At 52.3% G+C, this 22,640-nt stretch overlaps 11 protein-coding genes across 11 annotated transcripts; 10 read left to right on the top strand and 1 right to left on the bottom strand.

Moving 5' to 3' along the window:
- Nucleotides 1-328: 328 nt before the first annotated feature.
- Nucleotides 329-1,171, top strand: LSM04_004505 (Band 7 domain; the record flags this gene model as incomplete). Its single annotated transcript, XM_067330432.1, has 1 exon — nt 329-1,171. The coding sequence occupies one exon, from the start codon at nt 329-331 to the stop codon at nt 1,169-1,171; it is 843 nt and encodes a 280-aa protein (XP_067194550.1).
- Nucleotides 1,172-2,263: 1,092 nt separating this feature from the next.
- On the top strand, nt 2,264-3,844 carry LSM04_004810 (Anaphase-promoting complex subunit 11; the record flags this gene model as incomplete). The annotated part of the gene is made up of 1 exon (XM_067330433.1): nt 2,264-3,844. The coding sequence occupies one exon, from the start codon at nt 2,264-2,266 to the stop codon at nt 3,842-3,844; it is 1,581 nt and encodes a 526-aa protein (XP_067194556.1).
- Nucleotides 3,845-4,380: 536 nt separating this feature from the next.
- LSM04_005930 (uncharacterized protein) lies at nt 4,381-4,971 on the bottom strand (the record flags this gene model as incomplete). The annotated part of the gene is made up of 2 exons (XM_067330434.1): nt 4,381-4,561; nt 4,781-4,971. 2 exons carry the CDS (start codon nt 4,969-4,971, stop codon nt 4,381-4,383), a joined length of 372 nt encoding a protein of 123 aa, XP_067194573.1.
- A 1,523-nt stretch (nt 4,972-6,494) lies between these two features.
- LSM04_007392 (uncharacterized protein) lies at nt 6,495-6,970 on the top strand (the record flags this gene model as incomplete). The annotated part of the gene is made up of 2 exons (XM_067330435.1): nt 6,495-6,572; nt 6,845-6,970. The coding sequence occupies 2 exons, from the start codon at nt 6,495-6,497 to the stop codon at nt 6,968-6,970; spliced, it is 204 nt and encodes a 67-aa protein (XP_067194611.1).
- A 1,597-nt stretch (nt 6,971-8,567) lies between these two features.
- Nucleotides 8,568-9,042, top strand: LSM04_004869 (uncharacterized protein; the record flags this gene model as incomplete). The annotated part of the gene is made up of 2 exons (XM_067330437.1): nt 8,568-8,645; nt 8,917-9,042. The coding sequence occupies 2 exons, from the start codon at nt 8,568-8,570 to the stop codon at nt 9,040-9,042; spliced, it is 204 nt and encodes a 67-aa protein (XP_067194558.1).
- Nucleotides 9,043-10,638: 1,596 nt separating this feature from the next.
- LSM04_006618 (uncharacterized protein) lies at nt 10,639-11,114 on the top strand (the record flags this gene model as incomplete). The annotated part of the gene is made up of 2 exons (XM_067330438.1): nt 10,639-10,716; nt 10,989-11,114. The coding sequence occupies 2 exons, from the start codon at nt 10,639-10,641 to the stop codon at nt 11,112-11,114; spliced, it is 204 nt and encodes a 67-aa protein (XP_067194595.1).
- A 1,597-nt stretch (nt 11,115-12,711) lies between these two features.
- LSM04_000376 (uncharacterized protein) lies at nt 12,712-13,186 on the top strand (the record flags this gene model as incomplete). The annotated part of the gene is made up of 2 exons (XM_067330439.1): nt 12,712-12,789; nt 13,061-13,186. The coding sequence occupies 2 exons, from the start codon at nt 12,712-12,714 to the stop codon at nt 13,184-13,186; spliced, it is 204 nt and encodes a 67-aa protein (XP_067194452.1).
- A 1,597-nt stretch (nt 13,187-14,783) lies between these two features.
- Nucleotides 14,784-15,258, top strand: LSM04_002832 (uncharacterized protein; the record flags this gene model as incomplete). Its single annotated transcript, XM_067330440.1, has 2 exons — nt 14,784-14,861; nt 15,133-15,258. 2 exons carry the CDS (start codon nt 14,784-14,786, stop codon nt 15,256-15,258), a joined length of 204 nt encoding a protein of 67 aa, XP_067194496.1.
- Nucleotides 15,259-16,853: 1,595 nt separating this feature from the next.
- On the top strand, nt 16,854-17,328 carry LSM04_001990 (uncharacterized protein; the record flags this gene model as incomplete). Its single annotated transcript, XM_067330441.1, has 2 exons — nt 16,854-16,931; nt 17,203-17,328. 2 exons carry the CDS (start codon nt 16,854-16,856, stop codon nt 17,326-17,328), a joined length of 204 nt encoding a protein of 67 aa, XP_067194475.1.
- Nucleotides 17,329-18,924: 1,596 nt separating this feature from the next.
- LSM04_001536 (uncharacterized protein) lies at nt 18,925-19,400 on the top strand (the record flags this gene model as incomplete). The annotated part of the gene is made up of 2 exons (XM_067330442.1): nt 18,925-19,002; nt 19,275-19,400. The coding sequence occupies 2 exons, from the start codon at nt 18,925-18,927 to the stop codon at nt 19,398-19,400; spliced, it is 204 nt and encodes a 67-aa protein (XP_067194467.1).
- Nucleotides 19,401-20,995: 1,595 nt separating this feature from the next.
- Nucleotides 20,996-21,470, top strand: LSM04_006196 (uncharacterized protein; the record flags this gene model as incomplete). The annotated part of the gene is made up of 2 exons (XM_067330443.1): nt 20,996-21,073; nt 21,345-21,470. The coding sequence occupies 2 exons, from the start codon at nt 20,996-20,998 to the stop codon at nt 21,468-21,470; spliced, it is 204 nt and encodes a 67-aa protein (XP_067194578.1).
- Nucleotides 21,471-22,640: the final 1,170 nt, after the last annotated feature.

Raw genomic sequence — 22,640 nt, forward strand, 5'->3', positions numbered from 1 at the left:
TTTTGCTCTTTCCCTTTCTCTCCCATTCTTTTTCTCTCTATCTCTCTTTATATATATATATATATATATATATATATATATATATATATAATATGGAAACCATAGGTCCGTAAGTGGTGTTTGTACTGAAATACATAATACCAGGAAAGCGGAATTGTGCTTTGAACTACGCAAACCCATACGCACAAAAATAGAGGGTGAGTGTGAGAAAGGCAGGTGGAATAGAAAATAGGGACTTCCGTGTAACTGAAAGTGACGGAAAGAAAGAAAGAAAAGCAGAAAACAAAAAACAAAAGAAAAAGTCGTTACACACAAAGAATAAGGTTGTATGGGCCAATGTCTCTGCTGCACTACGGTGGAGCAGTCGCAGGTGGCTGTACTGGAGACCTGTGGGAAGTTCAGCGGCACGGCTGGTCCCGGATGCCACTGTGTACTACCATGGACATACAAGGTAGCATCGGTCTCACTGCGACTGCGTGAACACCGAATCACACTGCAGTCCAAAACAAAAGACAACGTCTTTGTGCGGCTGCAACTCACATTGCAGGTGCAGCCGATCCCAGACCGCGTGGAGGCGGCCCACTACACCTTAGAGGATCCGCTGCAGATCATCACAAGTTATGTGGAGAACTCCGTTGAGGCGAAGATCCCGCTCTACAACCTTGATGCACTTTTCATCGAACGTGGCACTATCTCGCAGCAGCTGAAGAATGAGACGGACTCCGTCATGCAGAGTTACGGTTGGGACATCGTCTCTGCGCTCATCACAGAGATAGACCCCGGCAAGAGCATCACAGAGTCCATTAACAGCATTCAGAAGTACCAGCGACTGCGGGTTGCCGTCGTGGATGAGGCAGAGACAAACAAAATGCGACGCGTGCGGGCGGCGGAGGCGTTGTGTGACTCACGCCGGCTTGCGGGTGAGGGACTTGCGGAGCAGCGGAAGGCAATCGTCGCTGGACTGCGAAAGTCTGTGGAATTAATGCAGCAGAATGTACAGGGGCTCAACCACGATGATGTGCTGAATCTTCTGCTGATGAACCAGTACTATGACACCATGAAGAGTGTGGCGGAGGGCAGCAAGAGCAATCTGCTCTTTATTGAGGGAGCGGGTGCGTTGGGCTCCCTCGCAAAAGAGCTACGCACAGGTTTAACAGGCAGCATGAGGTAAGATGGAGCGGTGCGACACATGAGAACAGACAATAAAAACGAAATGAGGCTGCTTTAAATAAGTAAATAAAGTAGGATTGGCAAACAGAAGGAGGTGAAAGGGATTTTGTGAGCGAGCGGTGTGTGGGGGGGATAGTTCTGATCTCATTTGTGGGGAAAACCACTTTTTCTTGTATTTTTCCTTTTTTTGTTATTATTTTGTCCCCTCGCTTTTATGGGATGGTTTTCAATCGGGTGGGCACATCTGTATCTGGTGTTTGATGGGAGAATTTAACTGGCATACGTAGTGCCGTATTGGGTGTGATTTACTCTCCCTTTGTTGTTGTTATTTGTCTCGGATCGTTTTTCATTGTTGTTGTTCTTCTTGTTAAAGTTCTTCCCTTAGCGTCGTGTGTCTTTCTATCTCCTCATCGTTTTATTTGGTTTTTTTTTTCTGTTATGCTCCCTTATTCTCTATTTTTCCCCCTTTTCTTGATCGGCGCTGTGTGGAGTACTGAAAGAAGGAGTTAAAGTGCTCTGAAACGGAGAAATCTGGGTGGGGAATAGTAGTAACACCAACTCACTCACTCATTTGCTGTTAGTATTATTTCTGCTGGTGAGTTTCTAGTCATTCTGTTTCTCCTTATGTATTTTTGCTTTATTCCTTTGTTTGCATATTTATTCGCTTATTTGGGCTCCTTATTGTATTATATTACTTTTTCTGTTGTACTTTCTCTATACAGCTTTTAGCATCAAAGAAAAGCAAAAATAACTGGAATTGGCATAACGTTCGACTAGGCTGGCTCTCATACCTGAAAGTAACACAAACTCCGTGTTTTTGTTCGTGTCACATAGTGTCTGATTATTTTTATATCCCTTGCAACGTGTATATATATATATATATCATTCAATTTATTTGTATATATTTTTTATAGTTATCTGTGCACGTGTTATTAACAAGTAAAACTTGCAGAAATCGAGCACAGGAGTCAAACAGGGGTGCATTGAGGAACTGCTTGACAAGAGTAAAAAGTTATTGAAGTGCCTCTCGAGATATTCTGTGGTGTAAGGAGTATAAAGAACGTCCACTATCACATAGCTGAAAATACAAAGCATGGAGGAACAAGTTCGCTCCACGCTGCTCGCTGTTGCAGAGGAGAACGATGTAAATGAGATAGAGAATCGTATTCTGCGGTATCTTCTTCGTTTCCCACCACGTGTTCCAATTGATGAGTGTCCGTGGGAGTTGTGTGATGAGTTCTATTTCTGGTGCACTTGCTACTTTATACAGCGTGTGCGTGGAGAGGGTCGGGAAACGGAACTGAAGTCAATGTATATAGCGTGGTATGCAGATTCACTGCGTCTGCGTGCCCGTGACTTTCTCTCATTTTACATGAAAGTCTTTACAGCCATGCGTGAGTACCCACGGGCTGCAGTAGGTGATCTCCTCACGGAGTACCACACAAGTCGATCCCAGCAACTCAAACAACACCTCGCACAGAATAAACAAATGGCAGAGAGTGGAAGAGGTTATACAACACATGAAAACAACAACAACGACAGTGATAACAACAGTAATGCTGCATCACGTAGTAGCACGGAATTACAAGGCACAATGGAGGAATCCACCACACCGCCAGCGGAACTCCCATGTCTGGAGCCACCAGATCGTCATAATTTTGGTGATGGCCGTGTTCGTGTGGCGCCGCTGTACTCTGACGATGTCGCGCGTGTTATTTTGTCCCACGTGGGGATGCAGCACCTCACCTTTCTACTCTCCAAAGCCACTCTGCGCTTGGAGCTGTCTAACCCAATGCCCATTCCAAATGACATCATTCACGGTTATACGTGCGATACCTGCTGCCGTATGGAATTGTATGTCGGCTTTCAAGCCATTGCACCAAACAACCATCGCAGTGAAGTGCGTCTCTGCGCAGGTTGTTGTGGCTTTGATATCTGCATATCCTGTGTGGTTTATATTGTGTATGAGGCATTCCGCCGTCTTCAGCTAGCGCTGTTACCCCCGCAGTACAAGCCCTTCTCACTCGCCTCAGTGTGCTCACTAAGAGTTCAGTCGGCCGTGTATGAAAGGGAAAACGCCCGTCTGCGTGTTACACTCTCCCCGTCTCATCTTCGACTCTGTGTATGGCAGTTAACACAGAGTAACTCCGTGACCCCCTCATCATTTGCGGAGGAATTTTACGCACTGCCCACACCCCCCACTGATTGGCTCTCATCATGTACAGTGGTGACCCCTAGTGATACGATGGCGCATCGAGGGAAATTGGACGATGTGTGCTCTATATGCCTGCTACCGCTTGAGCCTGAAGAAAACAACAACAACAACAACAACAACAATAGTAATGATAGGAGCAGTAGTGGTGGTGATGTTGCTCTTGTGGAGACGGCGTGTCACCATTGGTTTCATGCTGAGTGTCTCGAGAGTGCGCGTCACCTCTCCGGATTAGAGGACCGTTGTCCGCTGTGCCGCCAGCCGGAATACATGGCACTTGCTGCCAGGACTTGCTCGTATGATGTGGCACTTGAACTGAAAAAGTCTCCCAATGACGTGGAAACTCCAGTCGTGCACATTGCCGTGGCGGTACTCATCGGTGATGTATATCTCAACCCAACAAATGTTGCTGCGTGTGAAGTAATTCACCTCGCATGTGGTAAGATAACGTGCACAGAGTGAAAAAGACTATGCAACACCACAGAGTAAAAAGTAAAGAAAACGCTCCGCAAATCGAACCAGGAGCAGTTTCAGTAGAACAAAGGTAAACCCATCCATATACAGACAGATGTCGACGTTTGTCGTGCAGGGAGCGAAAACAAGGAGGAACACAACTAAGAGAAGCAAAACGGAAAACTAATGACTTCGATCAAAGAGTGAATAAGGTACACCTGTATTAAGCACCACCACGTTCTTCAAGACAACAAGTGAAATAATACATTCTACTTAAGCACATCCTTATCGGCCCCATAACTCACGTAACTCTACCGCAATTCCCATACGCCGCCAGGACACACACGCACACGAAAGCATACACACAGGAACAAACGGTACAAAAGATGCTAATATCAAGGAGCAAAACCTAAACGTACAACCTATACTTGTTCTAAACCCACACGAATGGCAACTCCTACTGCTTAGTAAAAACGGGGAAAGTAACTTAAACATTGCAACACAACAACCCACTCAACTCCCAAACTCCAAATATTAATATACTTTTACACCTCATTACTAACACATACGAACATCATTCCTACTCCCATCCCACCAACCAACGGCCGCAACGCTCTTAGTGGCAGGGCTAGTGCTGAGTACGGAGCACGGAGCACGGGGCGGGTGCGTAATTGAGCGAGTGAGCGAGACGGTGTGCTGTGCACGTGGAGTGAGGTCTGCGGGTCACTCGAACGCCAATGGGGGTATGATGTGGCGCCCGTCGATGCTCTCGCTTCGCTGTTTTTTTTTCTCTTGATACCTCCTCACTGCACAGACGCGTGCACACACCTGCGCACAGCAACAGCGGCGCGAGGTGTCGCAACCCTGATGATCCTCTCTACCTCTTCTCTTTTCTCTTTTTCCCTTGAAGTGTGAGTACCTCAAGTCCCTGCCAGCCTCACCGACCGACACGTAGACCAGAAGGCGGAACAAGGAGCACTGAATACCATGAACCCAAGCGATCCTGCGAACGGTTCTGGCGGGCCCGAAGCGGCACAGGAAGTCAGCGGCATGGCGGTTGAGAGGAATTCCCCTTCGCAGCAGAGCCCAAAGAACAACGGAATCCTCGCGAAACTGAACCAATGTGTGGTTACCATTATCCCACCCGGCGGCGTGCTCGCGAGCGCCTTTAACCTGGCGTCATCTTCAATCGGTGCCGGCATTCTCGGCCTGCCCGCTGCGACGAACAAGAGTGGGCTTGTGATGGCACTGGTGTACCTCGCGGTCATCACGTTTTTCACCATCTACTCTATGAACGCCCTCGGTATTGCGGCCCACCGGACGCAGATACGCAACTTTGAGGGTGTTGCACGGGCGCTGCTGGGCCGCTGGTTCGCGTACTTTGTCGCCGCGGTGCGCGCGTTCCACGGCCTGAGCGGCTGTGTGGCGTACGTGATCAGCGTGGGGGACATCATCTCCACCATCATAAAGCACACCTCCAGCGCGCCAGAGTTCCTGAGGACCACGGCTGGTAACCGACTGCTGACAACCCTCGTGTGGCTCTTCGCGATGATGCCGCTTGTTATCCCGAAGCACATTGACTCGCTGCGCTACTTCTCTACCTTCGCCGTCTCGTTCATGTTGTACTTCGTCGTTGTCCTTATCGTGCACTCATGCATGAACGGCCTTCCGAAGAACATCCACGACATCAGCGTGGGGAAGAGCGACGACGCTGAACTGATGCTCTTCAACTCCGGCAACGTGGCAATCGAAGGGCTTGGCGTCTTCTTGTTTGCCTATGTCTGCCAGATCAACGCGTATGAGGTGTATTGGGACATGACAGACCGCACTCTCTCCAAGTTCACCTTGGCTTCGGCGCTGGGCATGATACTGTGCTTCCTGCTGTACGCCATGACGTCCTTTTTCGGCTACCTCGACTTTGGCCGAGAGGTGACGAGCTCTGTGCTGCTCATGTACGATCCGGTCAAGGAGCCGGCGGTTATGATTGCCTACATCGGTGTGCTGATGAAGTTGTGTGCATCCTATGCACTGCTCTCAATGGCGTGCCGCAACTCCCTCTATGGTACTATTGGCTGGGATGTTGACGAAGTTCCCTACTGGAAGCACTGTATTGTGGTAACCATCTTGTCCATCACGATGCTGCTTTTCGGCCTGTTTATCCCAAAGATCACAATAGTGTTGGGCTTTGCCGGATCCATCACTGGAGGCTCTCTGGGTTTCATCCTCCCAGCGCTATTCGTCATGTACTCGGGCAATTGGAACCTGAAGAAGGTGGGCATGTTCAACTACCTATGCACGTACGCCCTACTTCTGTGTGGAGTGATTGGGGTTGTCTTCGGCACAGGTGCCACGATCTACAGCACGGTTGTGGGAGATTAAGGCTACTATTTTGATGTATTGGAATATCACAAAAACGTTAGAAGACAAGCTCGCAAAAGTGGACCAATAACACTGGAAATGGCCATCACACATGTGGGGAGTGTGAACGCTGCTTTAAAAGCAAAAAAACATAAGGTAAAAAAAAAAATAACATAAGCAAAAGGACATGAAACAAAATACAAAACGCATTTCTTTAAATTTCTTTGAACTTTCTTTTCTTTTCTTTTCTCCTGCTTGCTCTCCGGTGTTCGTGTTCAGCACTGACTCTTCTGCCACGTGCATGGTGCGGCTGATCATGGGCCACAACGTTCTTGGCGCCAGGGCTAGTGCTGAGTACGGAGCACGGAGCACGGAGCGGGTGCGTAATTGAGCGAGTGAGTGAGACGGTGTGCTGTGCACGTGGAGTGAGGTCTGCGGGTCACTCGAACGCCAATGGGGGTATGATGTGGCGCCCGTCGATGCTCTCGCTTCGCTGTTTTTTTTTCTCTTGATACCTCCTCACTGCACAGACGCGTGCACGCACCTGCGCACAGCAACAGCGGCGCGAGGTGTCGCAACCCTGATGATCCTCTCTACCTCTTCTCTTTTCTCTTTTTCCCTTGAAGTGTGAGTACCTCAAGTCCCTGCCAGCCTCACCGACCGACACGTAGACCAGAAGGCGGAACAAGGAGCACTGAATACCATGAACCCAAGCGATCCTGCGAATGGTTCTGGCGGGCCCGAAGCGGCACAGGAAGTCAGCGGCATGGCGGTTGAGAAGAATTCCCCTTCGCAGCAGAGCCCAAAGAACAACGGAATCCTCGCGAAACTGAACCAATGTGTGGTTACCATTATCCCACCCGGCGGCGTGCTCGCGAGCGCCTTTAACCTGGCGTCATCTTCAATCGGTGCCGGCATTCTCGGCCTGCCCGCTGCGACGAACAAGAGTGGGCTTGTGATGGCACTGGTGTACCTCGCGGTCATCACGTTTTTCACCATCTACTCTATGAACGCCCTCGGTATTGCGGCCCACCGGACGCAGATACGCAACTTTGAGGGTGTTGCACGGGCGCTGCTGGGCCGCTGGTTCGCGTACTTTGTCGCCGCGGTGCGCGCGTTCCACGGCCTGAGCGGCTGTGTGGCGTACGTGATCAGCGTGGGGGACATCATCTCCACCATCATAAAGCACACCTCCAGCGCGCCAGAGTTCCTGAGGACCACGGCTGGTAACCGACTGCTGACAACCCTCGTGTGGCTCTTCGCGATGATGCCGCTTGTTATCCCGAAGCACATTGACTCGCTGCGCTACTTCTCTACCTTCGCCGTCTCGTTCATGTTGTACTTCGTCGTTGTCCTTATCGTGCACTCATGCATGAACGGCCTTCCGAAGAACATCCACGACATCAGCGTGGGGAAGAGCGACGACGCTGAACTGATGCTCTTCAACTCCGGCAACGTGGCAATCGAAGGGCTTGGCGTCTTCTTGTTTGCCTATGTCTGCCAGATCAACGCGTATGAGGTGTATTGGGACATGACAGACCGCACTCTCTCCAAGTTCACCTTGGCTTCGGCGCTGGGCATGATACTGTGCTTCCTGCTGTACGCCATGACGTCCTTTTTCGGCTACCTCGACTTTGGCCGAGAGGTGACGAGCTCTGTGCTGCTCATGTACGATCCGGTCAAGGAGCCGGCGGTTATGATTGCCTACATCGGTGTGCTGATGAAGTTGTGTGCATCCTATGCACTGCTCTCAATGGCGTGCCGCAACTCCTCTATGGTACTATTGGCTGGGATGTTGACGAAGTTCCCTACTGGAAGCACTGTATTGTGGTAACCATCTTGTCCATCACGATGCTGCTTTTCGGCCTGTTTATCCCAAAGATCACAATAGTGTTGGGCTTTGCCGGATCCATCACTGGAGGCTCTCTGGGTTTCATCCTCCCAGCGCTATTCGTCATGTACTCGGGCAATTGGAACCTGAAGAAGGTGGGCATGTTCAACTACCTATGCACGTACGCCCTACTTCTGTGTGGAGTGATTGGGGTTGTCTTCGGCACAGGTGCCACGATCTACAGCACGGTTGTGGGAGATTAAGGCTACTATTTTGATGTATTGGAATATCACAAAAACGTTAGAAGACAAGCTCGCAAAAGTGGACCAATAACACTGGAAATGGCCATCACACATGTGGGGAGTGTGAACGCTGCTTTAAAAGCAAAAAAACATAAGGTAAAAAAAAAAATAACATAAGCAAAAGGACATGAAACAAAATACAAAACGCATTTCTTTAAATTTCTTTGAACTTTCTTTTCTTTTCTTTTCTCCTGCTTGCTCTCCGGTGTTCGTGTTCAGCACTGACTCTTCTGCCACGTGCATGGTGCGGCTGATCATGGGCCACAACGTTCTTGGCGCCAGGGCTAGTGCTGAGTACGGAGCACGGAGCACGGAGCGGGTGCGTAATTGAGCGAGTGAGTGAGACGGTGTGCTGTGCACGTGGAGTGAGGTCTGCGGGTCACTCGAACGCCAATGGGGGTATGATGTGGCGCCCGTCGATGCTCTCGCTTCGCTGTTTTTTTTCTCTTGATACCTCCTCACTGCACAGACGCGTGCACGCACCTGCGCACAGCAACAGCGGCGCGAGGTGTCGCAACCCTGATGATCCTCTCTACCTCTTCTCTTTTCTCTTTTTCCCTTGAAGTGTGAGTACCTCAAGTCCCTGCCAGCCTCACCGACCGACACGTAGACCAGAAGGCGGAACAAGGAGCACTGAATACCATGAACCCAAGCGATCCTGCGAATGGTTCTGGCGGGCCCGAAGCGGCACAGGAAGTCAGCGGCATGGCGGTTGAGAAGAATTCCCCTTCGCAGCAGAGCCCAAAGAACAACGGAATCCTCGCGAAACTGAACCAATGTGTGGTTACCATTATCCCACCCGGCGGCGTGCTCGCGAGCGCCTTTAACCTGGCGTCATCTTCAATCGGTGCCGGCATTCTCGGCCTGCCCGCTGCGACGAACAAGAGTGGGCTTGTGATGGCACTGGTGTACCTCGCGGTCATCACGTTTTTCACCATCTACTCTATGAACGCCCTCGGTATTGCGGCCCACCGGACGCAGATACGCAACTTTGAGGGTGTTGCACGGGCGCTGCTGGGCCGCTGGTTCGCGTACTTTGTCGCCGCGGTGCGCGCGTTCCACGGCCTGAGCGGCTGTGTGGCGTACGTGATCAGCGTGGGGGACATCATCTCCACCATCATAAAGCACACCTCCAGCGCGCCAGAGTTCCTGAGGACCACGGCTGGTAACCGACTGCTGACAACCCTCGTGTGGCTCTTCGCGATGATGCCGCTTGTTATCCCGAAGCACATTGACTCGCTGCGCTACTTCTCTACCTTCGCCGTCTCGTTCATGTTGTACTTCGTCGTTGTCCTTATCGTGCACTCATGCATGAACGGCCTTCCGAAGAACATCCACGACATCAGCGTGGGGAAGAGCGACGACGCTGAACTGATGCTCTTCAACTCCGGCAACGTGGCAATCGAAGGGCTTGGCGTCTTCTTGTTTGCCTATGTATGCCAGATCAACGCGTATGAGGTGTATTGGGACATGACAGACCGCACTCTCTCCAAGTTCACCTTGGCTTCGGCGCTGGGCATGATACTGTGCTTCCTGCTGTACGCCATGACGTCCTTTTTCGGCTACCTCGACTTTGGCCGAGAGGTGACGAGCTCTGTGCTGCTCATGTACGATCCGGTCAAGGAACCGGCGGTTATGATTGCCTACATCGGTGTGCTGATGAAGTTGTGTGCATCCTATGCACTGCTCTCAATGGCGTGCCGCAACTCCCTCTATGGTACTATTGGCTGGGATGTTGACGAAGTTCCCTACTGGAAGCACTGTATTGTAGTAACCATCTTGTCCATCACGATGCTGCTTTTCGGCCTGTTTATCCCAAAGATCACAATAGTGTTGGGCTTTGCCGGATCCATCACTGGAGGCTCTCTGGGTTTCATCCTCCCAGCGCTATTCGTCATGTACTCGGGCAATTGGAACCTGAAGAAGGTGGGCATGTTCAACTACCTATGCACGTACGCCCTACTTCTGTGTGGAGTGATTGGGGTTGTCTTCGGCACAGGTGCCACGATCTACAGCACGGTTGTGGGAGATTAAGGCTACTATTTTGATGTATTGGAATATCACAAAAACGTTAGAAGACAAGCTCGCAAAAGTGGACCAATAACACTGGAAATGGCCATCACACATGTGGGGAGTGTGAACGCTGCTTTAAAAGCAAAAAAACATAAGGTAAAAAAAAATAACATAAGCAAAAGGACATGAAACAAAATACAAAACGCATTTCTTTAAATTTCTTTGAACTTTCTTTTCTTTTCTTTTCTCCTGCTTGCTCTCCGGTGTTCGTGTTCAGCACTGACTCTTCTGCCACGTGCATGGTGCGGCTGATCATGGGCCACAACGTTCTTGGCGCCAGGGCTAGTGCTGAGTACGGAGCACGGAGCACGGAGCGGGTGCGTAATTGAGCGAGTGAGTGAGACGGTGTGCTGTGCACGTGGAGTGAGGTCTGCGGGTCACTCGAACGCCAATGGGGGTATGATGTGGCGCCCGTCGATGCTCTCGCTTCGCTGTTTTTTTTTCTCTTGATACATCCTCACTGCACAGACGCGTGCACGCACCTGCGCACAGCAACAGCGGCGCGAGGTGTCGCAACCCTGATGATCCTCTCTACCTCTTCTCTTTTCTCTTTTTCCCTTGAAGTGTGAGTACCTCAAGTCCCTGCCAGCCTCACCGACCGACACGTAGACCAGAAGGCGGAACAAGGAGCACTGAATATCATGAACCCAAGCGATCCTGCGAATGGTTCTGGCGGGCCCGAAGCGGCACAGGAAGTCAGCGGCATGGCGGTTGAGAAGAATTCCCCTTCGCAGCAGAGCCCAAAGAACAACGGAATCCTCGCGAAACTGAAACAATGTGTGGTTACCATTATCCCACCCGGCGGCGTGCTCGCGAGCGCCTTTAACCTGGCGTCATCTTCAATCGGTGCCGGCATTCTCGGCCTGCCCGCTGCGACGAACAAGAGTGGGCTTGTGATGGCACTGGTGTACCTCGCGGTCATCACGTTTTTCACCATCTACTCTATGAACGCCCTCGGTATTGCGGCCCACCGGACGCAGATACGCAACTTTGAGGGTGTTGCACGGGCGCTGCTGGGCCGCTGGTTCGCGTACTTTGTCGCCGCGGTGCGCGCGTTCCACGGCCTGAGCGGCTGTGTGGCGTACGTGATCAGCGTGGGGGACATCATCTCCACCATCATAAAGCACACCTCCAGCGCGCCAGAGTTCCTGAGGACCACGGCTGGTAACCGACTGCTGACAACCCTCGTGTGGCTCTTCGCGATGATGCCGCTTGTTATCCCGAAGCACATTGACTCGCTGCGCTACTTCTCTACCTTCGCCGTCTCGTTCATGTTGTACTTCGTCGTTGTCCTTATCGTGCACTCATGCATGAACGGCCTTCCGAAGAACATCCACGACATCAGCGTGGGGAAGAGCGACGACGCTGAACTGATGCTCTTCAACTCCGGCAACGTGGCAATCGAAGGGCTTGGCGTCTTCTTGTTTGCCTATGTCTGCCAGATCAACGCGTATGAGGTGTATTGGGACATGACAGACCGCACTCTCTCCAAGTTCACCTTGGCTTCGGCGCTGGGCATGATACTGTGCTTCCTGCTGTACGCCATGACGTCCTTTTTCGGCTACCTCGACTTTGGCCGAGAGGTGACGAGCTCTGTGCTGCTCATGTACGATCCGGTCAAGGAGCCGGCGGTTATGATTGCCTACATCGGTGTGCTGATGAAGTTGTGTGCATCCTATGCACTGCTCTCAATGGCGTGCCGCAACTCCCTCTATGGTACTATTGGCTGGGATGTTGACGAAGTTCCCTACTGGAAGCACTGTATTGTGGTAACCATCTTGTCCATCACGATGCTGCTTTTCGGCCTGTTTATCCCAAAGATCACAATAGTGTTGGGCTTTGCCGGATCCATCACTGGAGGCTCTCTGGGTTTCATCCTCCCAGCGCTATTCGTCATGTACTCGGGCAATTGGAACCTGAAGAAGGTGGGCATGTTCAACTACCTATGCACGTACGCCCTACTTCTGTGTGGAGTGATTGGGGTTGTCTTCGGCACAGGTGCCACGATCTACAGCACGGTTGTGGGAGATTAAGGCTACTATTTTGATGTATTGGAATATCACAAAAACGTTAGAAGACAAGCTCGCAAAAGTGGACCAATAACACTGGAAATGGCCATCACACATGTGGGGAGTGTGAACGCTGCTTTAAAAGCAAAAAAACATAAGGTAAAAAAAAAATAACATAAGCAAAAGGACATGAAACAAAATACAAAACGCATTTCTTTAAATTTCTTTGAACTTTCTTTTCTTTTCTTTTCTCCTGCTTGCTCTCCGGTGTTCGTGTTCAGCACTGACTCTTCTGCCACGTGCATGGTGCGGCTGATCATGGGCCACAACGTTCTTGGCGCCAGGGCTAGTGCTGAGTACGGAGCACGGAGCACGGAGCGGGTGCGTAATTGAGCGAGTGAGTGAGACGGTGTGCTGTGCACGTGGAGTGAGGTCTGCGGGTCACTCGAACGCCAATGGGGGTATGATGTGGCGCCCGTCGATGCTCTCGCTTCGCTGTTTTTTTTCTCTTGATACCTCCTCACTGCACAGACGCGTGCACGCACCTGCGCACAGCAACAGCGGCGCGAGGTGTCGCAACCCTGATGATCCTCTCTACCTCTTCTCTTTTCTCTTTTTCCCTTGAAGTGTGAGTACCTCAAGTCCCTGCCAGCCTCACCGACCGACACGTAGACCAGAAGGCGGAACAAGGAGCACTGAATACCATGAACCCAAGCGATCCTGCGAATGGTTCTGGCGGGCCCGAAGCGGCACAGGAAGTCAGCGGCATGGCGGTTGAGAAGAATTCCCCTTCGCAGCAGAGCCCAAAGAACAACGGAATCCTCGCGAAACTGAACCAATGTGTGGTTACCATTATCCCACCCGGCGGCGTGCTCGCGAGCGCCTTTAACCTGGCGTCATCTTCAATCGGTGCCGGCATTCTCGGCCTGCCCGCTGCGACGAACAAGAGTGGGCTTGTGATGGCACTGGTGTACCTCGCGGTCATCACGTTTTTCACCATCTACTCTATGAACGCCCTCGGTATTGCGGCCCACCGGACGCAGATACGCAACTTTGAGGGTGTTGCACGGGCGCTGCTGGGCCGCTGGTTCGCGTACTTTGTCGCCGCGGTGCGCGCGTTCCACGGCCTGAGCGGCTGTGTGGCGTACGTGATCAGCGTGGGGGACATCATCTCCACCATCATAAAGCACACCTCCAGCGCGCCAGAGTTCCTGAGGACCACGGCTGGTAACCGACTGCTGACAACCCTCGTGTGGCTCTTCGCGATGATGCCGCTTGTTATCCCGAAGCACATTGACTCGCTGCGCTACTTCTCTACCTTCGCCGTCTCGTTCATGTTGTACTTCGTCGTTGTCCTTATCGTGCACTCATGCATGAACGGCCTTCCGAAGAACATCCACGACATCAGCGTGGGGAAGAGCGACGACGCTGAACTGATGCTCTTCAACTCCGGCAACGTGGCAATCGAAGGGCTTGGCGTCTTCTTGTTTGCCTATGTATGCCAGATCAACGCGTATGAGGTGTATTGGGACATGACAGACCGCACTCTCTCCAAGTTCACCTTGGCTTCGGCGCTGGGCATGATACTGTGCTTCCTGCTGTACGCCATGACGTCCTTTTTCGGCTACCTCGACTTTGGCCGAGAGGTGACGAGCTCTGTGCTGCTCATGTACGATCCGGTCAAGGAACCGGCGGTTATGATTGCCTACATCGGTGTGCTGATGAAGTTGTGTGCATCCTATGCACTGCTCTCAATGGCGTGCCGCAACTCCCTCTATGGTACTATTGGCTGGGATGTTGACGAAGTTCCCTACTGGAAGCACTGTATTGTAGTAACCATCTTGTCCATCACGATGCTGCTTTTCGGCCTGTTTATCCCAAAGATCACAATAGTGTTGGGCTTTGCCGGATCCATCACTGGAGGCTCTCTGGGTTTCATCCTCCCAGCGCTATTCGTCATGTACTCGGGCAATTGGAACCTGAAGAAGGTGGGCATGTTCAACTACCTATGCACGTACGCCCTACTTCTGTGTGGAGTGATTGGGGTTGTCTTCGGCACAGGTGCCACGATCTACAGCACGGTTGTGGGAGATTAAGGCTACTATTTTGATGTATTGGAATATCACAAAAACGTTAGAAGACAAGCTCGCAAAAGTGGACCAATAACACTGGAAATGGCCATCACACATGTGGGGAGTGTGAACGCTGCTTTAAAAGCAAAAAAACATAAGGTAAAAAAAAAATAACATAAGCAAAAGGACATGAAACAAAATACAAAACGCATTTCTTTAAATTTCTTTGAACTTTCTTTTCTTTTCTTTTCTCCTGCTTGCTCTCCGGTGTTCGTGTTCAGCACTGACTCTTCTGCCACGTGCATGGTGCGGCTGATCATGGGCCACAACGTTCTTGGCGCCAGGGCTAGTGCTGAGTACGGAGCACGGAGCACGGAGCGGGTGCGTAATTGAGCGAGTGAGTGAGACGGTGTGCTGTGCACGTGGAGTGAGGTCTGCGGGTCACTCGAACGCCAATGGGGGTATGATGTGGCGCCCGTCGATGCTCTCGCTTCGCTGTTTTTTTTCTCTTGATACCTCCTCACTGCACAGACGCGTGCACGCACCTGCGCACAGCAACAGCGGCGCGAGGTGTCGCAACCCTGATGATCCTCTCTACCTCTTCTCTTTTCTCTTTTTCCCTTGAAGTGTGAGTACCTCAAGTCCCTGCCAGCCTCACCGACCGACACGTAGACCAGAAGGCGGAACAAGGAGCACTGAATATCATGAACCCAAGCGATCCTGCGAATGGTTCTGGCGGGCCCGAAGCGGCACAGGAAGTCAGCGGCATGGCGGTTGAGAAGAATTCCCCTTCGCAGCAGAGCCCAAAGAACAACGGAATCCTCGCGAAACTGAACCAATGTGTGGTTACCATTATCCCACCCGGCGGCGTGCTCGCGAGCGCCTTTAACCTGGCGTCATCTTCAATCGGTGCCGGCATTCTCGGCCTGCCCGCTGCGACGAACAAGAGTGGGCTTGTGATGGCACTGGTGTACCTCGCGGTCATCACGTTTTTCACCATCTACTCTATGAACGCCCTCGGTATTGCGGCCCACCGGACGCAGATACGCAACTTTGAGGGTGTTGCACGGGCGCTGCTGGGCCGCTGGTTCGCGTACTTTGTCGCCGCGGTGCGCGCGTTCCACGGCCTGAGCGGCTGTGTGGCGTACGTGATCAGCGTGGGGGACATCATCTCCACCATCATAAAGCACACCTCCAGCGCGCCAGAGTTCCTGAGGACCACGGCTGGTAACCGACTGCTGACAACCCTCGTGTGGCTCTTCGCGATGATGCCGCTTGTTATCCCGAAGCACATTGACTCGCTGCGCTACTTCTCTACCTTCGCCGTCTCGTTCATGTTGTACTTCGTCGTTGTCCTTATCGTGCACTCATGCATGAACGGCCTTCCGAAGAACATCCACGACATCAGCGTGGGGAAGAGCGACGACGCTGAACTGATGCTCTTCAACTCCGGCAACGTGGCAATCGAAGGGCTTGGCGTCTTCTTGTTTGCCTATGTCTGCCAGATCAACGCGTATGAGGTGTATTGGGACATGACAGACCGCACTCTCTCCAAGTTCACCTTGGCTTCGGCGCTGGGCATGATACTGTGCTTCCTGCTGTACGCCATGACGTCCTTTTTCGGCTACCTCGACTTTGGCCGAGAGGTGACGAGCTCTGTGCTGCTCATGTACGATCCGGTCAAGGAACCGGCGGTTATGATTGCCTACATCGGTGTGCTGATGAAGTTGTGTGCATCCTATGCACTGCTCTCAATGGCGTGCCGCAACTCCTCTATGGTACTATTGGCTGGGATGTTGACGAAGTTCCCTACTGGAAGCACTGTATTGTAGTAACCATCTTGTCCATCACGATGCTGCTTTTCGGCCTGTTTATCCCAAAGATCACAATAGTGTTGGGCTTTGCCGGATCCATCACTGGAGGCTCTCTGGGTTTCATCCTCCCAGCGCTATTCGTCATGTACTCGGGCAATTGGAACCTGAAGAAGGTGGGCATGTTCAACTACCTATGCACGTACGCCCTACTTCTGTGTGGAGTGATTGGGGTTGTCTTCGGCACAGGTGCCACGATCTACAGCACGGTTGTGGGAGATTAAGGCTACTATTTTGATGTATTGGAATATCACAAAAACGTTAGAAGACAAGCTCGCAAAAGTGGACCAATAACACTGGAAATGGCCATCACACATGTGGGGAGTGTGAACGCTGCTTTAAAAGCAAAAAAACATAAGGTAAAAAAAAATAACATAAGCAAAAGGACATGAAACAAAATACAAAACGCATTTCTTTAAATTTCTTTGAACTTTCTTTTCTTTTCTTTTCTCCTGCTTGCTCTCCGGTGTTCGTGTTCAGCACTGACTCTTCTGCCACGTGCATGGTGCGGCTGATCATGGGCCACAACGTTCTTGGCGCCAGGGCTAGTGCTGAGTACGGAGCACGGAGCACGGAGCGGGTGCGTAATTGAGCGAGTGAGTGAGACGGTGTGCTGTGCACGTGGAGTGAGGTCTGCGGGTCACTCGAACGCCAATGGGGGTATGATGTGGCGCCCGTCGATGCTCTCGCTTCGCTGTTTTTTTTCTCTTGATACATCCTCACTGCACAGACGCGTGCACGCACCTGCGCACAGCAACAGCGGCGCGAGGTGTCGCAACCCTGATGATCCTCTCTACCTCTTCTCTTTTCTCTTTTTCCCTTGAAGTGTGAGTACCTCAAGTCCCTGCCAGCCTCACCGACCGACACGTAGACCAGAAGGCGGAACAAGGAGCACTGAATACCATGAACCCAATCGATCCTGCGAACGGTTCTGGCGGGCCCGAAGCGGCACAGGAAGTCAGCGGCATGGCGGTTGAGAAGAATTCCCCTTCGCAGCAGAGCCCAAAGAACAACGGAATCCTCGCGAAACTGAACCAATGTGTGGTTACCATTATCCCACCCGGCGGCGTGCTCGCGAGCGCCTTTAACCTGGCGTCATCTTCAATCGGTGCCGGCATTCTCGGCCTGCCCGCTGCGACGAACAAGAGTGGGCTTGTGATGGCACTGGTGTACCTCGCGGTCATCACGTTTTTCACCATCTACTCTATGAACGCCCTCGGTATTGCGGCCCACCGGACGCAGATACGCAACTTTGAGGGTGTTGCACGGGCGCTGCTGGGCCGCTGGTTCGCGTACTTTGTCGCCGCGGTGCGCGCGTTCCACGGCCTGAGCGGCTGTGTGGCGTACGTGATCAGCGTGGGGGACATCATCTCCACCATCATAAAGCACACCTCCAGCGCGCCAGAGTTCCTGAGGACCACGGCTGGTAACCGACTGCTGACAACCCTCGTGTGGCTCTTCGCGATGATGCCGCTTGTTATCCCGAAGCACATTGACTCGCTGCGCTACTTCTCTACCTTCGCCGTCTCGTTCATGTTGTACTTCGTCGTTGTCCTTATCGTGCACTCATGCATGAACGGCCTTCCGAAGAACATCCACGACATCAGCGTGGGGAAGAGCGACGACGCTGAACTGATGCTCTTCAACTCCGGCAACGTGGCAATCGAAGGGCTTGGCGTCTTCTTGTTTGCCTATGTCTGCCAGATCAACGCGTATGAGGTGTATTGGGACATGACAGACCGCACTCTCTCCAAGTTCACCTTGGCTTCGGCGCTGGGCATGATACTGTGCTTCCTGCTGTACGCCATGACGTCCTTTTTCGGCTACCTCGACTTTGGCCGAGAGGTGACGAGCTCTGTGCTGCTCATGTACGATCCGGTCAAGGAACCGGCGGTTATGATTGCCTACATCGGTGTGCTGATGAAGTTGTGTGCATCCTATGCACTGCTCTCAATGGCGTGCCGCAACTCCCTCTATGGTACTATTGGCTGGGATGTTGACGAAGTTCCCTACTGGAAGCACTGTATTGTGGTAACCATCTTGTCCATCACGATGCTGCTTTTCGGCCTGTTTATCCCAAAGATCACAATAGTGTTGGGCTTTGCCGGATCCATCACTGGAGGCTCTCTGGGTTTCATCCTCCCAGCGCTATTCGTCATGTACTCGGGCAATTGGAACCTGAAGAAGGTGGGCATGTTCAACTACCTATGCACGTACGCCCTACTTCTGTGTGGAGTGATTGGGGTTGTCTTCGGCACAGGTGCCACGATCTACAGCACGGTTGTGGGAGATTAAGGCTACTATTTTGATGTATTGGAATATCACAAAAACGTTAGAAGACAAGCTCGCAAAAGTGGACCAATAACACTGGAAATGGCCATCACACATGTGGGGAGTGTGAACGCTGCTTTAAAAGCAAAAAAACATAAGGTAAAAAAAAATAACATAAGCAAAAGGACATGAAACAAAATACAAAACGCATTTCTTTAAATTTCTTTGAACTTTCTTTTCTTTTCTTTTCTCCTGCTTGCTCTCCGGTGTTCGTGTTCAGCACTGACTCTTCTGCCACGTGCATGGTGCGGCTGATCATGGGCCACAACGTTCTTGGCGCCAGGGCTAGTGCTGAGTACGGAGCACGGAGCACGGAGCGGGTGCGTAATTGAGCGAGTGAGTGAGACGGTGTGCTGTGCACGTGGAGTGAGGTCTGCGGGTCACTCGAACGCCAATGGGGGTATGATGTGGCGCCCGTCGATGCTCTCGCTTCGCTGTTTTTTTTTCTCTTGATACCTCCTCACTGCACAGACGCGTGCACGCACCTGCGCACAGCAACAGCGGCGCGAGGTGTCGCAACCCTGATGATCCTCTCTACCTCTTCTCTTTTCTCTTTTTCCCTTGAAGTGTGAGTACCTCAAGTCCCTGCCAGCCTCACCGACCGACACGTAGACCAGAAGGCGGAACAAGGAGCACTGAATACCATGAACCCAATCGATCCTGCGAACGGTTCTGGCGGGCCCGAAGCGGCACAGGAAGTCAGCGGCATGGCGGTTGAGAAGAATTCCCCTTCGCAGCAGAGCCCAAAGAACAACGGAATCCTCGCGAAACTGAAACAATGTGTGGTTACCATTATCCCACCCGGCGGCGTGCTCGCGAGCGCCTTTAACCTGGCGTCATCTTCAATCGGTGCCGGCATTCTCGGCCTGCCCGCTGCGACGAACAAGAGTGGGCTTGTGATGGCACTGGTGTACCTCGCGGTCATCACGTTTTTCACCATCTACTCTATGAACGCCCTCGGTATTGCGGCCCACCGGACGCAGATACGCAACTTTGAGGGTGTTGCACGGGCGCTGCTGGGCCGCTGGTTCGCGTACTTTGTCGCCGCGGTGCGCGCGTTCCACGGCCTGAGCGGCTGTGTGGCGTACGTGATCAGCGTGGGGGACATCATCTCCACCATCATAAAGCACACCTCCAGCGCGCCAGAGTTCCTGAGGACCACGGCTGGTAACCGACTGCTGACAACCCTCGTGTGGCTCTTCGCGATGATGCCGCTTGTTATCCCGAAGCACATTGACTCGCTGCGCTACTTCTCTACCTTCGCCGTCTCGTTCATGTTGTACTTCGTCGTTGTCCTTATCGTGCACTCATGCATGAACGGCCTTCCGAAGAACATCCACGACATCAGCGTGGGGAAGAGCGACGACGCTGAACTGATGCTCTTCAACTCCGGCAACGTGGCAATCGAAGGGCTTGGCGTCTTCTTGTTTGCCTATGTCTGCCAGATCAACGCGTATGAGGTGTATTGGGACATGACAGACCGCACTCTCTCCAAGTTCACCTTGGCTTCGGCGCTGGGCATGATACTGTGCTTCCTGCTGTACGCCATGACGTCCTTTTTCGGCTACCTCGACTTTGGCCGAGAGGTGACGAGCTCTGTGCTGCTCATGTACGATCCGGTCAAGGAGCCGGCGGTTATGATTGCCTACATCGGTGTGCTGATGAAGTTGTGTGCATCCTATGCACTGCTCTCAATGGCGTGCCGCAACTCCTCTATGGTACTATTGGCTGGGATGTTGACGAAGTTCCCTACTGGAAGCACTGTATTGTGGTAACCATCTTGTCCATCACGATGCTGCTTTTCGGCCTGTTTATCCCAAAGATCACAATAGTGTTGGGCTTTGCCGGATCCATCACTGGAGGCTCTCTGGGTTTCATCCTCCCAGCGCTATTCGTCATGTACTCGGGCAATTGGAACCTGAAGAAGGTGGGCATGTTCAACTACCTATGCACGTACGCCCTACTTCTGTGTGGAGTGATTGGGGTTGTCTTCGGCACAGGTGCCACGATCTACAGCACGGTTGTGGGAGATTAAGGCTACTATTTTGATGTATTGGAATATCACAAAAACGTTAGAAGACAAGCTCGCAAAAGTGGACCAATAACACTGGAAATGGCCATCACACATGTGGGGAGTGTGAACGCTGCTTTAAAAGCAAAAAAACATAAGGTAAAAAAAAATAACATAAGCAAAAGGACATGAAACAAAATACAAAACGCATTTCTTTAAATTTCTTTGAACTTTCTTTTCTTTTCTTTTCTCCTGCTTGCTCTCCGGTGTTCGTGTTCAGCACTGACTCTTCTGCCACGTGCATGGTGCGGCTGATCATGGGCCACAACGTTCTTGGCGCCAGGGCTAGTGCTGAGTACGGAGCACGGAGCACGGAGCGGGTGCGTAATTGAGCGAGTGAGTGAGACGGTGTGCTGTGCACGTGGAGTGAGGTCTGCGGGTCACTCGAACGCCAATGGGGGTATGATGTGGCGCCCGTCGATGCTCTCGCTTCGCTGTTTTTTTTCTCTTGATACCTCCTCACTGCACAGACGCGTGCACACACCTGCGCACAGCAACAGCGGCGCGAGGTGTCGCAACCCTGATGATCCTCTCTACCTCTTCTCTTTTCTCTTTTTCCCTTGAAGTGTGAGTACCTCAAGTCCCTGCCAGCCTCACCGACCGACACGTAGACCAGAAGGCGGAACAAGGAGCACTGAATATCATGAACCCAAGCGATCCTGCGAATGGTTCTGGCGGGCCCGAAGCGGCACAGGAAGTCAGCGGCATGGCGGTTGAGAAGAATTCCCCTTCGCAGCAGAGCCCAAAGAACAACGGAATCCTCGCGAAACTGAACCAATGTGTGGTTACCATTATCCCACCCGGCGGCGTGCTCGCGAGCGCCTTTAACCTGGCGTCATCTTCAATCGGTGCCGGCATTCTCGGCCTGCCCGCTGCGACGAACAAGAGTGGGCTTGTGATGGCACTGGTGTACCTCGCGGTCATCACGTTTTTCACCATCTACTCTATGAACGCCCTCGGTATTGCGGCCCACCGGACGCAGATACGCAACTTTGAGGGTGTTGCACGGGCGCTGCTGGGCCGCTGGTTCGCGTACTTTGTCGCCGCGGTGCGCGCGTTCCACGGCCTGAGCGGCTGTGTGGCGTACGTGATCAGCGTGGGGGACATCATCTCCACCATCATAAAGCACACCTCCAGCGCGCCAGAGTTCCTGAGGACCACGGCTGGTAACCGACTGCTGACAACCCTCGTGTGGCTCTTCGCGATGATGCCGCTTGTTATCCCGAAGCACATTGACTCGCTGCGCTACTTCTCTACCTTCGCCGTCTCGTTCATGTTGTACTTCGTCGTTGTCCTTATCGTGCACTCATGCATGAACGGCCTTCCGAAGAACATCCACGACATCAGCGTGGGGAAGAGCGACGACGCTGAACTGATGCTCTTCAACTCCGGCAACGTGGCAATCGAAGGGCTTGGCGTCTTCTTGTTTGCCTATGTCTGCCAGATCAACGCGTATGAGGTGTATTGGGACATGACAGACCGCACTCTCTCCAAGTTCACCTTGGCTTCGGCGCTGGGCATGATACTGTGCTTCCTGCTGTACGCCATGACGTCCTTTTTCGGCTACCTCGACTTTGGCCGAGAGGTGACGAGCTCTGTGCTGCTCATGTACGATCCGGTCAAGGAGCCGGCGGTTATGATTGCCTACATCGGTGTGCTGATGAAGTTGTGTGCATCCTATGCACTGCTCTCAATGGCGTGCCGCAACTCCCTCTATGGTACTATTGGCTGGGATGTTGACGAAGTTCCCTACTGGAAGCACTGTATTGTGGTAACCATCTTGTCCATCACGATGCTGCTTTTCGGCCTGTTTATCCCAAAGATCACAATAGTGTTGGGCTTTGCCGGATCCATCACTGGAGGCTCTCTGGGTTTCATCCTCCCAGC

This window comes from Trypanosoma melophagium (assembly GCF_022059095.1).
Source record: "Trypanosoma melophagium isolate St. Kilda chromosome Unknown ctg11segment0, whole genome shotgun sequence".
In the NCBI taxonomy this organism is placed as follows: Eukaryota; Euglenozoa; class Kinetoplastea; order Trypanosomatida; family Trypanosomatidae; genus Trypanosoma; species Trypanosoma melophagium.